This window comes from Dendropsophus ebraccatus, chromosome 15 (genome assembly GCF_027789765.1).
Source record: "Dendropsophus ebraccatus isolate aDenEbr1 chromosome 15, aDenEbr1.pat, whole genome shotgun sequence".
NCBI lineage: Eukaryota > Metazoa > Chordata > Amphibia > Anura > Hylidae > Dendropsophus > Dendropsophus ebraccatus.
In genome coordinates, this window is record NC_091468.1 from 58,986,796 (window position 1) to 59,003,590 (window position 16,795).

Below are 16,795 nucleotides of genomic sequence, written 5' to 3' on the forward strand. Positions count from 1 at the left end.
ACATTTTAATGAGGTGCCAATTAACGCCAAAGTGAGCGCTCGGGAGAGACTGAGCCACCGCACCCCCTCCCCCCAATCCCTATAAAACCACCAGCCCCCCCCCCCCACCACACACACTCTCCTTATACCACCACCCCGACTCCTTATACCACCATCCCTCCCAATCCTTACATCCCCCCCCCCCCCCCCCACTCCTTACACCTCTCTGGGTTTTGTGCTCTGTCGTCCATGAATCTTTGCCCTGGAGCCCACAATGGGAATATGGCCAAGTGGTGGTGGGGTGGGGGGAGAAAATTAATAAAATTACAATCTCCTCCGCTGCGCATGCAGACAAATTCCGCACGGCTTTGATCTTCAAAAGAGCAATTTGTAGGATGAGTTGTGGCAGCCGCGCCCAGCCGACTGAGGAGGTGACAGGAATCGCTGATAGTTTAGGATCATTTCCCCACCATTAACCTCATCAGTGCTGAGTATCCGCCATGTACTTTGACACGTCTAGTGATGCATCAATGAGGACAGTCTGCAGTCTGTACTATACCGTACTGGCAGCCTGTACTCTGTGAATTGGGTGCTGAGTCTCCAGGGCTGCAGCTTTAATGATGTCAGGGCAAACTACCCTGAGGCCATTGTTGATATTCAGACTTATTAGAAAACATTGTTTGATTTCCTCTAGAAACAGCGCCCTTCTGGTTTACTGGTTGATGCTGGTATTGCAGCACAGCCGTATCCACTTGAATGCATAGTCTATAGATAAGAGAGGCTTTTTGTGGAAGTACTGGTTCGCTATCAGTGACCCGTGTCTTTATCCTCCCTCCTGTATGTTATTATTGCCGCTAGGCCCTTATTCCGGCGCAGTCTCGGTTACAGTATTACTTTTCCTATTCCTACTGGAAGGTGACTTTAGATGGAGCAGCCGCCCACGAGCCGGGCACCTAAGAAGTTGCTGAAATTGGAATTGCAGAGGAAAATAAGACCAGCAGAGTTAAAAGGCGGTTTGTATGTAAAATCCGTGCAGAGTACGTGTAATATTACCGCTGCCTGCCTGCCGGGAGCACGCGACCGACGTGACTGAACTGAGAACTGCTCCACCTGTACTGCTGCGGGAGAGTGCAAGACTGACGAGATTGAACTGAGAACCACTCCACCTGTACTGCTGCGGGAGAGTGCAAGACTGACGAGATTGAACTGAGAACCACTCCTCCTGTACTGCTGCCTGCCTCCTGGGGGAAAGCACATGACCAATGAGACTTAACTAAGATCTGCTCCACCTGTACTGCTGCCTGCCTCCTGGAGGAGAGCACATGGTGACATGACTGAACTAAGATCTGCTCCACCTGTACTGCTGCCTGCCTCCTGGAGAAGAGCACATGACCAATGAGACTGAACTAAGATCTGCTCCACCTGTACTGCTGCCTGCCTCCTGGAGGAGAGCACATGGTGACATGACTGATCTAAGATCTGCTCCACCTGTACTGCTGCCTGCCTCCTGGAGGAGAGTAGAGCACATGGTGACATGACTGAACTAAACCTGTACTCCTGCCTGTCTGGAGGAGAACATACGACCAATGTAAAGAACTGCTCCACCTGTACTGCTGCCTGCCTCCTGGAGAAAAGCACACAACCCACTTATTGAACTAAGATCTACTCCACCTGTACTGCCTGCTTCCTAAAGGAAAGCACTTGACCAACATGATTGAACTAAGAACTGCTGGACCTGCACTGCTGCCTGCCTCTAGCTGTGCTGCCTTCTGCCCAGGTGGTGCTATAAAACACTATAAGCTGCACAAAACAGCCCATACAGACCACCAGACACTGCACACACCCTCATACTAAGCTCTTAGCACTGTCTATTACACAGGACATTATATAATGTAACCCCGGGCAGTGCACACACCCTCATACTAAGCTCTTAGCACTGTCTATTACACAGGACATTATATAATGTAACCCCGGGCAGTGCACACACCTGGTATACTAAACTCTTAGCACTGCCTATTACACAGGACATTATATAATGTAATTCTGGGCAGTGCACACACCTGGCATACTAAGCTCTTACCACTGTTCATTATACAGGACATTATATAATGTAACCCCGGGCAGTGCACACACCTGGCATACTAAACTCTTAGCACTGTCCATTATACAGGACATTATATAATGTAATTCTGGGCAGTGCACACACCTGGCATACTAAGCTCTTACCACTGTTCATTATACAGGACATTATATAATGTAACCCCGGGCAGTGCACACACCTGGCATACTAAACTCTTAGCACTGTCCATTACACAGGACATAATATAATGTAACCCTGGGCAGTGCACACACCTGGCATACTAAGCTCTTACCACTGTTCATTATACAGGACATTATATAATGTAATTCTGGGCAGTGCACACACCTGGCATACTAAACTCTTAGCACTGTCTATTACACAGGACATTATATAATGTAACCCCGGGCAGTGCACACTCCCTCATACTAAGCTCTTAGCACTGTCTATTACACAGGACATTATATAATGTAACCCTGGGCAGTGCACACACCCTCATACTAAGCTCTTAGCACTGTCTATTACACAGGACATTATATAATGTAACCCCGGGCAGTGCACACACCTGGTATACTAAACTCTTAGCACTGCCTATTACACAGGACATTATATAATGTAACCCTGGGCAGTGCACACACCCTCATACTAAGCTCTTAGCACTGTCTATTACACAGGACATTATATAATGTAACCCCGGGCAGTGCACACACCTGGTATACTAAGCTCTTAGCACTGTCTATTACACAGGACATTATATAATGTAACCCTGGGCAGTGCACACACCCTCATACTAAGCTCTTAGCACTGTCTATTACACAGGACATTATATAATGTAACCCTGGGCAGTGCACACACCTGGCATACTAAGCTCTTAGCACTGTCTATTACACAGGACATTATATAATGTAACCCTGGGCAGTGCACACACCCTCATACTAAGCTCTTAGCACTGTCTATTACACAGGACATTATATAATGTAACCCTGGGCAGTGCACACAGTGCTTCTTGCATCTTATCACTTCCCCTTCCTTAGTCCACATGGACACATCACTAGGGTGACGTTATACATCTCTATAGGGATCACCGGTTCACATTCATTGACTCCTCTGGTAGCTGCCAGTGATGTTTCTCTTCTGCCTCCCACTATACTGCTGGCTTAGCACTGGCTAGTAGGGAGCCCCCTTGACCTAACAGGAAGGAGTCAGTAGGAGGTAGAGGTCACCGTTCTCATAATTTATCATTGGCCATTCATGATCATTGGCTGCAAGCAATAACAATATGGCGGCCTGGGAGCGGGGACTGGTCATGTGCATTCTCCTGTTAGGGTAGATTCCTCATTGCTTCTTCCGTGCACCCCTGAGGAACTGGATCTATGTGTTCTCCCCTCACGCATCGGTCATGTGATTCCTTCTGTATGCAGAACACTAACCCGCCACCGCTGTTAACATTCTGACATTCCTGGTGCGGGAACGGCGTGTGTTATAATGTGTCCCTGCATTTCATTACCAGGTGTGGGGAAACTCATTTTGAAAAACAAGTCAGAAATTGGAAACCGGCGAAACCTTGTAAATCCGAGAAGCTGCGAAATTGTCTTTACCCAGAGCTGCAATCAGTGGTGGCCGGCGGCAAATAGAACCGGGAGCCGAGCCTTCCCATACATGATGATGATGTGTTCACAACATCGTATCTACATATAAGCGACATACATCTACATAAAACATTCATGCATCTTCATATACGCTGCATACATAATATAAGCTGCATACATAATATAAGCCACATACATCTACATATAAGCCACATACTCCTGATGTGTCCACATTATATCATCACTGATAGAATATAATGGCATGTAATCAGACATATGAGACACACATCCTACAACAGGAACAGCTGTTACTGCTGACAACCAGCCTGTATATCGTGTCTGATAGGTAGTCACAGCCCCGCCCCCTGTAAATAATGTCTGAGAGGTAGTTACAGCCCCGCCCCCTGTCTGACATCACTGATCTAATATAATGACATGCAATCAGACATGAGACATACATCCTACAACAGGAGCAGCTATTACTGCTGACAACCAGCCTGTATATCATGTCTGATAGGTAGTCACAGCCCCGCCCCCTGTATATCATGTCTGAGAGGTAGTCACAGCCCCGCCCCCCGTATATCATGTCTGAGAGGGAGTCACAGCCCCGCCCCCTGTCTGACATCGCTGATAGAATGTAATAGAATTATAACATTAAGATTAAACATGAGATGTGGAGTGGATTGTGATGTGCGGCAGTAAAGTTTTAGTTTCTCTGTTTTTTGGCTCTCTATTTTGCAGTGTTAGCTCCAGTCAGGTGCATTTTGCAGCCAGTTTTCTATGTGATTCAATCAGTTAAGCCTTGGGCCCCAGTCCTGGGTGCGCTCCAGCTGGCCTGGATATCTGAAGGTAGCGGATGCAGCAACACTACAAGACGAGCCAAGCCAAACACGGTCACTCTCACCCAGTCTGCAATGTAGAGAACACCATGTGGGATCCCTGAGTCTGGAGGGTGATGGCTGAAACATATACTGGGGGAGGAGGGGTTCTGCAGCCGCTTCTCTATGGATCAGAGCATTTATACAGTGCAGGTGGCTGTATTTAAAGGGCCCTTCCCTACATAACTATATAATTCATTGGTAGTTCTGTATCCTGTGACAACTGATATGGTGGTTGGCTCACAGGAGCAGGAGGTTCTGCCACGTCTGTCCCAATGAGCCAAGAACCATTGGATGAAAAGTCTGTAATTTTTTTTTTTTCCGACCCATAGAATTTGTGAGACATGATTTTTGTTTGCCGTGCAAAAATCGGGCTGCACCATCTATGAGATGAGAGTTGCATGAGATGAATAGCAAGACGCGGCTTACAATACATGTTTCGAGTCACTAATTCTGATGGAGAATGGAGAACATTAGGTCAGCTCTAATACTGCAGCGGAAGGAAACCTCTGCCATGTTTAGTCTTTGTCGTTGTGCTCCCGATAGAAATCATTGGTGCTATGGTTACCTTTGGGGTCAGGGTGATCCTATAAATTCAATTGTGTGATGCAACATCCATGTGTTTCAAGTCCTGCTAATTCTGGACGGTCTCTCCATCAGGATATGTGGTCAGACTTTCCCTCCTACCAGCGGCATTTTACTACTACAGGGGTAGGAAACCTTGGCTCTCCAGCTGTTGCTAAACTACAACTCCCATCATGCCTGGACAGCCAAAGCTTTAGCTTTCCAGGCATGATGGGAGTTGTAGATTTGCAACAGCTGGAGAGCCAAGGTTCCCCACCTCTGTGCTACTAGTTAAGCAGTTCATATATATTGTCATACAGAGGTGGTGAGGGATTTCCTGGCCATATAGCGTTACTAGATTATGTGGAGGTTGAGAAGTGTCCACCTTTGTGTTATACGGTCCTATCATCCGCATATATCACGTCACGCTCTCCCCCCGTTTATTTGGCAGCCGCTCCTCCGTATGTTTTTTTTTCCCTGGCAGTTCAGTCTCATAAAATTGAAATATGTAAATGCTGTTTTCTTTACTGTGACTCGGATGAGGTTTTGTTAACCATTTCCCAGTGTTTCCACATTAATTTTTTTTTGTCTGACTTTGAATTGCTGTTTTTGTGCTGAGTTTTCTGGGGGTATATTAAAAAACTTCTCGGCACTCACCAGTCAACTTTGCATGTAGTATTTATCACATCTTCAAAGATGAGAAACAAATGGTACAGAACGCGTTGATAAAGGCGTAAGTAGAAGCGCGTTCTTTACTATTTGTTTCTCATCTTTGCAAATGCAATAAATACTACAAGCAAAGTTGATTGGTGAGTGCCGAGAAGTTTGTTAATATTGTTTACGTGGGACTTGTTCCTATCTACATGTACCACAGCGGATTACCGGAGTGCCAAACTGAACTCTGTTTGCTCGAGTTTTCTGGGCGTGACAGATCTCTTCTCATCTTTTCCAGGTTACGTGTTCTGTATGTTACACCGTCTCCCAGAGCAGCACGATTGCACGTTTGACCACATGGGCCGCGGACGCGAAGAGGCCATTCTGAAAATGGTGAAGCTAGACCGCAAAGTGGGCAGGTCCTGCCAGCGTATCGGCGAGGGCTGTTCCTGAGTGCCACCACGTCCTACAACCAAATGCTGTTTCTATTAGTTCACTAATGTTAGCCTTATTTAGGACAATGTCAAGCAGGCTCTCACTACTGAGCAAGTCACAGACTACAGCCAATCAGGTTCCTTCTTTTTTTTGTTTGTTTTCCAAGAACCGCGCAGGTACTTTATCTAGACGAAGTTGGTAGTGGCCGGACGGTGGCTGTCGTCCATGGTGAAAGCTCCAGGAACTTATTTAATCTTTATAATTGTGTTCATTTATTATTATTTTTTTCCCGTTCCACTGATTTAAGTAATAATAATAATAATTGTTTTGTCTTTCTCTTCCAATCCCGTTCTCCGGTCGGACCATCTCGCCATCATTCTCCTCACTCACTGTTTTGATGTTCGCCCATAGTACCCACCAATTATAAATAAAAGTTGGGTTCATGCTGAACGTCCATTGTCGCGTCGCTAGTGAAGGTCCCGGTGGTCACTCGTGTCCTGTGTCTGAGTGTTATTATATTAACAGCATCAGGGATTTTACTGGGTGGGGGGTGTCGCCCCTCCCCCAGGCAGGTTATCAGGTTTGTTACTCATCAACCTCGATATACGTTACAGACTGTCAGCAGTTCTCATCATCTCCGTACTCACAGATAGTTTTGGGGTCATGGATACTTACCTCATCCTGTACCCTTAACGTAAGCTACCACCAGAATGACGTAGATTTACCTGATTGGCTTTTGTTTGCTATTTGTCAAGTGACGGTCTTTCTGGTCGAATAAGGCTAATCCACAGCACACTAGCCATGGCTGGAGCCTACAGACCTGCTTTCTGTAGTTATATATATAAATAAGTATAAACTTGGGGTTGGGGTGAGGGAGGGTTAAAGGAAATATTTTGTAGCAAATGGAATTCAGTAACAATGTTGAGGAACAACCACAAATACTTCTGATTTTTGTAAATCTCACCTCCAAAGTGTTAGCTTGTAAAGAGAAAATAAAGGGCTAATAAGCCTTGATTCTATGCAGCCAGAGGGAAGGGAGATCCGCATGGGCGGGCTCAGAAAAACCTTGCCTTTGAGAAAGATACAAGAGATGAGGGAGAAACCCGAGGAATGCAGATGCCAAGGTAGACATGTGTAGAGTTTTCTCAGGCCTTTTGTCCAGGTCTAAAACTTTAAGGTGCACACATGACTCCTCAAGGTCACTTTGTTCTAAAGGCTCAGATGAACACAATTCATATTCTCAAGGGTTGGTTAGAAAAAGCTCCACTCCAATTAGAGATTGTGGGGCAAATCGTAAGAGTTGGAATGCCATGTTGGAGATTCGTGGAGCTTCTCAGGCCATAGTTGAGGTCTAAGACCTTAAAGAACTATATAGCATGCTCACATACCTCTTTAAGGTCGCTTGCAGGCCCAACTGCCAGATCTTCAAGGGAAGTTGTAAGAAAACCTAACCCGTAAGATTGGGGGTAAACCCAAACAAAGGCAAAGGTAGAAATGCCAGGTTGAACGTGTGTGGGGTTTCTTGGGCTTTAGGTAAAGTCTAAGAATTTTAAGAACTATATAGCATGCTCACATGCCTTCTTAAAGGACAAGTGCCATGAAAAACTTTTTTCCCAGTAATTTAAGCACATTACAAATTTATATAACTCTGTAATGTGCTTCAATCACCTATCTGCCTCCCTTCCCTGTCTTTTCCCCCCTCCACCCCCCACCAGGAAGTGTAAGAAACTCACACAGACCTGATTACTGTCGTCACCGTCACCAGGCAGCTCCTTCTTGTGAGGATGAGTCATCAGCAGGAGGGCTGCTCCAGGTCCTGTTACAGCAGCCCCCCCTCCCCAGTCCAAGTGATGGCTTGCAGTTGTTCAGCCAATGGGAGCTGAGCAAGCTGAGTCACCTGACAAGGCAGGGGAGGGGGGAGGCTAGTGTAACAGGAGAAGGAGCTGAGAGAAGAGCTTGGTGACGGTGACGACAGTCATTAGGTCTGTGTGAGTTAGGACACTTCCTGGTGGGGGGTGGAGGGGGGAAAAGACAGGGAAGGGAGGCAGATAGGTGATTGAAGCATATTACACAGTTATATAACTTTGTAATGTGCTTCAATTACTGGGAAAAAGTTTTTCATGGCACTTGTCCTTTAAGGTCAGTTCTTTGAGGGTAATTCCAATGAACTGTGCCCTCACAAAGAAAGTGGAAAGTATTAGGGGGAAACACAATCAAATGCATGGGAGGTAATGCCTGGTTAGATGTGTGTAGGGTTTCTCAGGCCTTCACTGAGGTCTAAGCACTTAAAGTACTATATAGCATACTCACATGCCTTCTTAAGGTTAGATCTTCAAGGGCAATTCCAATAAACCAGGCCCTTGCTTTAGGGGAAACCCAAGAAACTACTAGGTTGGACGTGTGTAGGTTTCCTTAGGCCTTAGTTCAGGTCTAAGACCTTTTATAGAACTGTATATCTTGCTCTTTTGTCTATTTGACAACACTTCTGTTTTTAAAGGCTCAGATGAACTTTCTCCAGATCCTTGACTGTTTCTCACCAAGTTCCTCATTAACTATATCAGCACTTTGAACCAATAGAAATTCAGTTTTAACCTTTGTATTCGCATCACCTTGATAGTAATAGCTGATGACTGTTTGGTAGCCCGCCCACCCACAATGTCCACCCCATAAGATCACATCCGTTGGCTCTAATGCACTTAATGGAGGCTCAGTTGTCCAGGGACCCTGGGGGTTAATCTAACCTTACGCTATGAGAGGACAAACTGGAGCAGGGGGCATCTGGTGATATGTCCTGCAGTTCATGGCGCCCTTCCTGTGACCGCTCACATATATATATGCAGACCCTGTAGATGAAGCCCACCCATCACCCCTAGCTGTGTGTTGTTGCAAACAAGATTTCTAGCCTCTTGTATTTTTCAGGAACCGAACTTCTTTCAACAGTGACGGAAGATCCATGGATCTTCTGTGATGGGTTCATCTTGCAAAAGACCACTATTTCCCACCTCACTCACCACCCGATGATGCAATAGAGATTTCTCATCTTCACTGTTCATGTGTTTTGATTTTTTTTTTGGGGGGGTGGGTTATTTTTTGGGTGTCTCCCAACAACCATCAGCCCTGTTCCTCCTAACCAAGAAGATAAAGGTCCTTTGTCGTTTCACCATCACCATGATTCTGGGCACAAGATTAGTTTGATGACGGAGATGACGCTACCATGAACATTGTATTCGGGACAGTTTGCATCACAGCGGTAGTTCACTGGGTTGTTCCTTTGCAGTATCTGTTCTGTGAAGTTTGTTAAATGTAAGGAAAAGTTTAATTTCTTGTATCTAAAAAAAAAAAAAAAAAGGAAAAAAAATCTTATTTAACCATTTTTTGTGTTCTAGATTTACTTAACACATGTAGCCTAGAACTGTTTTAGTTTAACATTGTACAAAAAAAGATATAACAAAAAAAAATTCTGGTAACTTTATTCTTTTTCTTCCCTTCCTGCTGAAAGAAAAAAAAATTAAACTGTTGAAATGGATAAAAAAAAAGATATTTTGGCCTCATTCATGTTTCTGTTCTGAGCATCTTTTTTATTACATTGAAGTTTGTCTTTCAGATCCAGCCTTTAGTGTAAAGCAGAGCGAACTGAGCATTACCCTACTTATGTGGCGCGATGGTTTGTGTGCACACCAGGGGTAATAAGGGGGAAAATATCAAAGGAATACAATATATCAGTAATCCCTACTGTGTATAAGACTCCGGAGCAGACAGGTGGTCATTGCCCCTTTTGATAGCCAAGTTGTATCAGCAGAAAAGACTTTTGTATTCCTAGCGGTATCAGGACTGGACTCCGCTGGTTCGTAAAGGGTTGTCTTCACTACTTGTTAAAGGGCTGTCTTCTCCACTGCTTGTTAAAGGGTTGTCTTATCCTCCTTTGCTTGGTAAAGGGCTGTCTTCTCCACTGCTTGTTAAAGGGTTGTCTTATCCTCCTTTGCTTGGTAAAGGGCTGTCTTCTCCACTGCTTGTTAAAGGGTTGTCTTCTCCTCCTTTGCTTGGTAAAGGGTTGTCTTCTCCACTGCTTGGTAAAGGGTTGTCTTCTCCACTGCTTGGTAAAGGGTTGTCTTTAGGGATGGTCCGAACCCGCAGAGGTTCGGGTTCGGCTGAATCCGAACGCTCGGCATCGGATTCCTGCTGTCTGCCCGCTCCGTGCACCGGGCGGATACATCAGGAGGACCGCCTGGAAAACTGGGATACAGCCTATGGCTATGGCTGTATCCCAGTTTTCCAGGCGTTCCTCCCGCTGGATCCGCCCGCTGCACGGAGAGGGCAGACAGCGGGAATTTATTGCGGATGGTTCGGGTTCGTATGAACCCCGTCCAAACGAGGTTCGGACCATCCCTAGTTCTCTTCTCCACTGCTTTGTAAAGGGTTGTCTTCTCCTCCACTGCTTGGTAAAGGGTTGTCTTCTCCTCCACTGCTTGGTAAAGGGTTGTCTTCTCCTCCACTGCTTGGTAAAGGCGCTTTCACCCAATCTGAGATGAATCCATCCCTGCAGATCACATACACCCATTCATGCAAATTGTCTCCTCTGGGGAGAATGCGATCTTCCAACAAGACAATGCAACATGTGACATGGCCAGAAATGTTAGACATTAGTTAGAAGAGCATGACCACAACTTCCCAGTACTACCCTGACTCCTAATTCCACAGACTCCATCGGTGGTGGGACCCACCTGGGTGATGGTAGTGGCTCCTCTATAGATCTCCCAGATGTGGGATGCAGTCAGCACAACTCCAGATACCTGTGACATCTAGCAGGACCTTGTGCAGTCGCTCTGCACCTGTCTAGCTGCTGTCCGCGCTGCACACTCCGGGTACTCTGGATATTTGCTGCTGGTCACAATAATGGGCAGGTAAACATACCAATAGTCTCCAATCTGCAGCTGTTTATCCGGTGTAGAAGTGGGCCAGATGGGTGGGATAGTGAGATACACTGTCACCTCTACTCTGTTAGATGCATTTGTATAAACTATAGTACCGTGTAGTTTATACTATATGCATGGAGCCGCTTAAACCTCCTCCCTCCCCCATCTTGGGGTTGTGATGGCGGGTTGACTGGTTAGAGCCCCCTCCTGTGACAATACATCATGTTCTGTCCTCTGCTGGATGATCTGGGCAGGAGGAAGTCTCGTTTGTGTTGTCCCAGACACAATCCATTCTGCTAATTTGCAGCTTCTTTTCACTCGGGATTTTGCTTCAATAATCCACAACGTTCACCGACCTAAAGGGACAAAAGAAGAATCAAGCAGAACATATTCATTGCTGTAAGACTCCAACCGAGGCCAAAAATGCTGATCCAGAAATCACCCAGTGCTAATGATCTCCACAGACAAACTACCTGCAGCCACCATGTCGTATACAGCGGGAACAGGGCTGCACGGAAAATGAAATTCCCCTGATGTAAACTGCATCCTGGAGCCACGCTGAACTAAGAGGATGGGAAGATAACTGCAAACACTGTATTATATAGACACCGCCAAAACAAGGGACCACTTAAATGATTACACCCCTTGCGTCCATGGGATTCCTAATGTATTTATAAATCACTTTTTTATTATTATTTAAAATCACTCCTTGCCTCAAAGAAACAGCTCTACAATCTTGGCCACTAGGTGTCTCTCTCCCCTGTAATCTGCTGTCCACTGCCTGTTACTAGGGGAAACCTGTCTCTAGTAACAGATCAGGACAAAACACTGGAAGTGCGTGTAGGGCTAACCATGTGCTGCGTCCAGAAAAAAGGGACCAAAAGAAAACTTGGGTTGTTTACCTGCAAGCTGAGCGTGTCTGCCTGCTCAAGATAGTTGTTCATGTTTTATTTTCCCTTAGCAAATATTTGGGTTACATTTTGCAATACAGTTTTTTCATGTAGGGAGCAGTATTATAGTAGTTATATTCTTGTATATAGAAGCAGTATTATAGTAGTTATATTCTTGTATATAGGAGCAGTATTATAGTAGTTATATTCTTGTATATAGGAGCAGTATTATAGTAGTCATATCCCTGTATATAGGGGCAGTATTATAGTAGTTATATTCTTGTATATAGGAGCAGTATTCTAGTAGTTATATTCTTGTATATAGGGAGCAGTATTATAGTAGGTATATTCTTGTATATAGGAGCAGTATTATAGTAGTTATATTCCTGTATATAGGAGCAGTATTATAGTAGTTATATTCTTGTATATAGGAGTATTATAGTAGTTATATTCCTGTATATAGGAGCAGTATTATAGTAGTTATATTCTTGTAGATTGGGGCAGTATTATAGTAGTTATATTCTTGTATATAGGGAGCAGTATTATAGTAGTTATATTCCTGTATATAGGAGCAGTATTATAGTAGTTATATTCTTGTATATAGGAGGAGTATTATAGTAGTTATATTCCTGTATATAGGAGCAGTATTGTAGTAGTTATATTCTTGTATATAGTCGCAGTATTATAGTAGTTATATTCTTGTACACAAGGGGCAGTATTATAGTAGTTATATTCTTGTATATAGGAGGCAGTATTATAGTAGTTATATTCTTGTATATAGGAGCAGTATTATAGTAGTTATATTCTTGTATATAGGAGCAGTATTATAGTAGTTATATTATTGTATATAGGAGCAGTATTATAGTAGTTATATTCTTGTATATAGAAGCAGTATTATAGTAGTTATATTCCTGTATATAGAAGCAGTATTATAGTAGTTATATTCCTGTATATAGGAGCAGTATTATAGTAGTTATATTCTTGTATATAGGAGCAGTATTATAGTAGTTATATTCTTGTATATAGGAGCAGTATTATAGTAGTTATATTCTTGTATATAGGAGCAGTATTATAGTAGTTATATTCTTGTATATAGAAGGCAGTATTATAGTAGTTATATTCATGTATATAGGGGGCAGTATTATAGTAGTTATATTCTTGTATATAGAAGCAGTATTATAGTAGTTATATTCATGTATATAGGGGGCAGTATTATAGTAGTTATATTCCTGTATATAGGGGGCAGTATTATAGTAGTTGTATATAGGGGGCAGTATTATAGTAGTTGTATATAGGGGGCAGTATTATAGTAGTTATATTTAGGGGGCAGTATTATAGTAGTTATATTCTTGTATATAGGAGCAGTATTATAGTAGTTATATTCTTGTACACAAGGGGCAGTATTATAGTAGATAAACAGTAGTTATATGTCCAGAGGGGGAGTAGTACTTTGATATGGATCTGATTAGCACAGGCTCTTGCGCTGTCTGCCTGGAGTGGCTAGGTTGTATTGATGTGCCGCTATACGCTGGATCGGGGAGCGGTATCTTATTATAAATCTCTTGCTCAGCAGAGAATCTGCACTAAATCTGCAGAAAGTATTTCCACCAGAAGACATAGCAGATGAATGCGTCTTTCTCCAGTAATTACTCCTCCTGTCGCGCCGCTCATTTAACACTTGCTGCATTCATTTTCTGCATTCTTATTTCATCTCATAGTGAGGCAACAAATCAACTCCGAGCCATTGTCACCGATTATCTAAAATATTGGGTTTAGGGATTTTCTTGTAATTAGTTTTTAAGGGGAAAAACAGAAAACTGATTGATGGATTTATTTATGCAATATGAAATCAGCGCTGACTGTCTGGAATATCAATGTTTATCTGAACTTGTCATTTCATAGCACTCCCCTCCCCCGCACTATCATGGATTTATCTAAATTGAGCCAAATCTATGTGTGTTTTCACTTTGCAGAGCTGCAGGCTCATCGATCCAGGCAGCGATCACTTTGAACTAAGCCAGATTATTAAAAATGCATCAGTTCCCAAAGAGATGCAGTGTAACTACAGACAATCAATGCGCATTTAATCAGGCGGGGGTCAGGAGCCCCATCCAGCTTTTTATTCTCAAACTGATGGGGATGAGGCCGGGGGGGATATGATAGGGAGGCCTAATGGATAAAAGGATAAAGATTAGCAGGGCTGTCACAGAGAACATGGCTGCTTTCTTATATAGACAGCACCACACCTGTTGCAGGTTGTGTCTGGTATTACAGCTTAGACATTAAATTTAATGAAGTAGAGCTGTAATATCACATATCATGTCTGAGAGGTAGTCACAGCCCTGCCTCGCGTATGACATCACTTACAGTATATACTATAATAAAATGAGACTCACACATTGTATACTACTGGAAACAGCTAGTCACCTATTAGGTCTTATTCACACATCCCATAAAATTGTCTGTGGTCGCAATTTTAGGGCCCATTAAATCCTATGTGTGCATTCATGCCATCCGTGCTGCGATCCTTGCCGCAAAAAAATTGGACAGGTCATAGTGCAGATTGCAGCACGGATGCCTCTCTCTGCTCCTGTCACTACTCCGGTCTCTCCCCGCTCCCTGTCACCTGCTCCCATCTCCCCTGCTCCCATCTCACCCATTCCCATTTCCACCGCTCCTGTCACTGGGCCCCATCTCACCCGCTCCCAACACCAGCTCCCATTTCCCCGCTCCTGTTATCTGCCCTCATCTCCCCGCTCCTGTCACCTGCTCCCATCTCCCCACTCACGTCTCCCCCGGTACTGTCAGCGCTCCTGTCTCTCCCCACTCCTGTCACCTGCTCCCATCTCCCCCACTCTTGTCACCGGCCCCCATCTCCCTGCTCCTGTCACCCGATCCCGTCTCCCCCAGTCCTGTCACCTGTCCTCATCTCCCCGCTCCTGTCACCTGCTCCCTTCTCCCCAGTCCTGTCAGCGCACCTGTCTCTCTCTCCCCGCTCCTGTCACCTGCTCCCGTCTCCCCAGTCCTGTCAGCGCTCCTGTCTCTCCCCACTCCTGTCACCTGCTCCCATCTCCTCCGCTCTTGTCACTGCTCCCATCTCCCCTGCTCCTGTCTCGCACTGCTCCCGTCTCTCCACTTCTGCCAGCCCCACACTCTGCCCGTGGACAACATCAGCGCCCCCCAACCCAGCGCATCCACACCAATGCAATCAACAGATGTCCAGATATCCATTGTTTTTCACAGAGCAAATAAAATCATTCCTTTATAAGTACCTTTGAGTCTTTATAAGTACCTTATCCCTTTTCTCTTGTTCTCGATGGAGTCTCTGACACTCCGTTTCCCCCCCCCCCCCTTGTTACCAGAGGACAGGACATATATTTGTCCATGTAATGTGACATCCAGCTGCTTTATAGCACCATCAAACCATTGTGGGAAATTCCTTTAGACATAGGATCCTGTTACCTTCACCCTGGGTCCTGTGTTTTTTTTTATTATTTTCCAATGAGTGTCATAATCATAAAAGTTGAAAATATCAATATCTGTGCGACTCCCTGCCCAGGCTGAGGTTTAACCAAATGGGTACCCAGGTGCATCTCGGAGCTTTCATTTCGTCAGCTGTAAACTCATTTGCCAGAGCTTCTCTTCTGTCTTTTGAGCTTCCTCAGGTTATTAAAAACCAATCTGTGCTCCCAAATGGATGGATTGTAACTTGGCTAATCAATACATTTTTTATCAAAGCGGGGACCAGGGCTGCAAGCGCTATTTTATGTAGACACCAATATCACTGCTCAAATGACAATTATGTTACACTCGGCACCATGATGCATTGCTGCATCTCACTCCATGATGGGAGATCTTATCATTGCAGCTCAAAGTCAAGGACGCCCTTAAAAACATCATGTTAGAGTAATGGATGAGAATGTATAACACAGGCTCTAAATTCCCGTGTGATTAGATTATACTATGAGTCTTCTCCATCCTTGAGGAGGGTTTATTGGGGAGGAAACCACTTAGGTCCTTAGAGGAAGTTTAAGTACTTGGCTATGGCGTTGGTACTGTATATCATTGGTTCAGTATTGAGGTGTGTGTGTGTGTGTGTGTGTGTGTAAACTCCTGTTAATATGTCATCTTCTTTGTTATGGGTTATAATTAGAAGGATCACCTCTCAATAGAAGCTATCGACAAAATATCCTATGAAAAGCTGCATATGTCTCCGCCATCTTCGAGAAGGGTCCATTAGGTACAAATGATCGAACATCGGAAAATCTTACGTTTTATAGAACTCGAACCTTGTTGAACTTTCCGCATTTGATTCCTGATAACTTCCCGCTCTATGGAGGAGACAGCCCGGGTACTGCCTGGAATTCCAGGATTCAGTTCATTATCTAGGCTGAATCCCAGAATTCCAGGTGGTAACCGGGCTGTCTCCTCCTTTCCCACCGACTGGGAAGGCATCAGGAATCAAATGCAGAAGGTTTGACAAGGGAATTGTAGTTTTGCAACAGCTGGAGGGCTGAAGGTTCCCTATCCCTGGTCTATCAACTGAAGGACCACTTCTGAACAGTAGATGTATGTTACTTTGTATAGACTTGTATTTAGCATACAGTAGAAGATAACACCTTTTCTCCATCTTCAACAAGTTACCACTGGACAGGAAACCTCTTGGATACATAGAGGATGTTGGCCAAAAGTCTTCATGATAAACTCAGCATTGATTATGATAGATCCTTAATGTAAATTTGCATTTAGTGGGCATTGACCAAAGGCCACCTCTGCTATAGCTGTGGCAAGCTATGAAGAGAATGACCATCTTTGC

The 16,795-nt window shown here is 44.4% G+C and overlaps 1 protein-coding gene across 1 annotated transcript in view; it reads left to right on the forward strand.

The window, feature by feature from the left end:
* The window catches only part of ZFAND3 (zinc finger AN1-type containing 3), a 98,106-nt gene extending 91,480 nt beyond the window's left edge, over positions 1-6,626 (forward strand). The window contains exon 6 of the mRNA XM_069954289.1: positions 6,040-6,626. Coding sequence (XP_069810390.1) covers positions 6,040-6,194 — 155 coding nt within the window. The 3' untranslated portion in view covers positions 6,195-6,626. The remainder of the gene's footprint in view (positions 1-6,039) is intronic.
* The last annotated feature ends 10,169 nt before the right edge of the window (positions 6,627-16,795 follow it).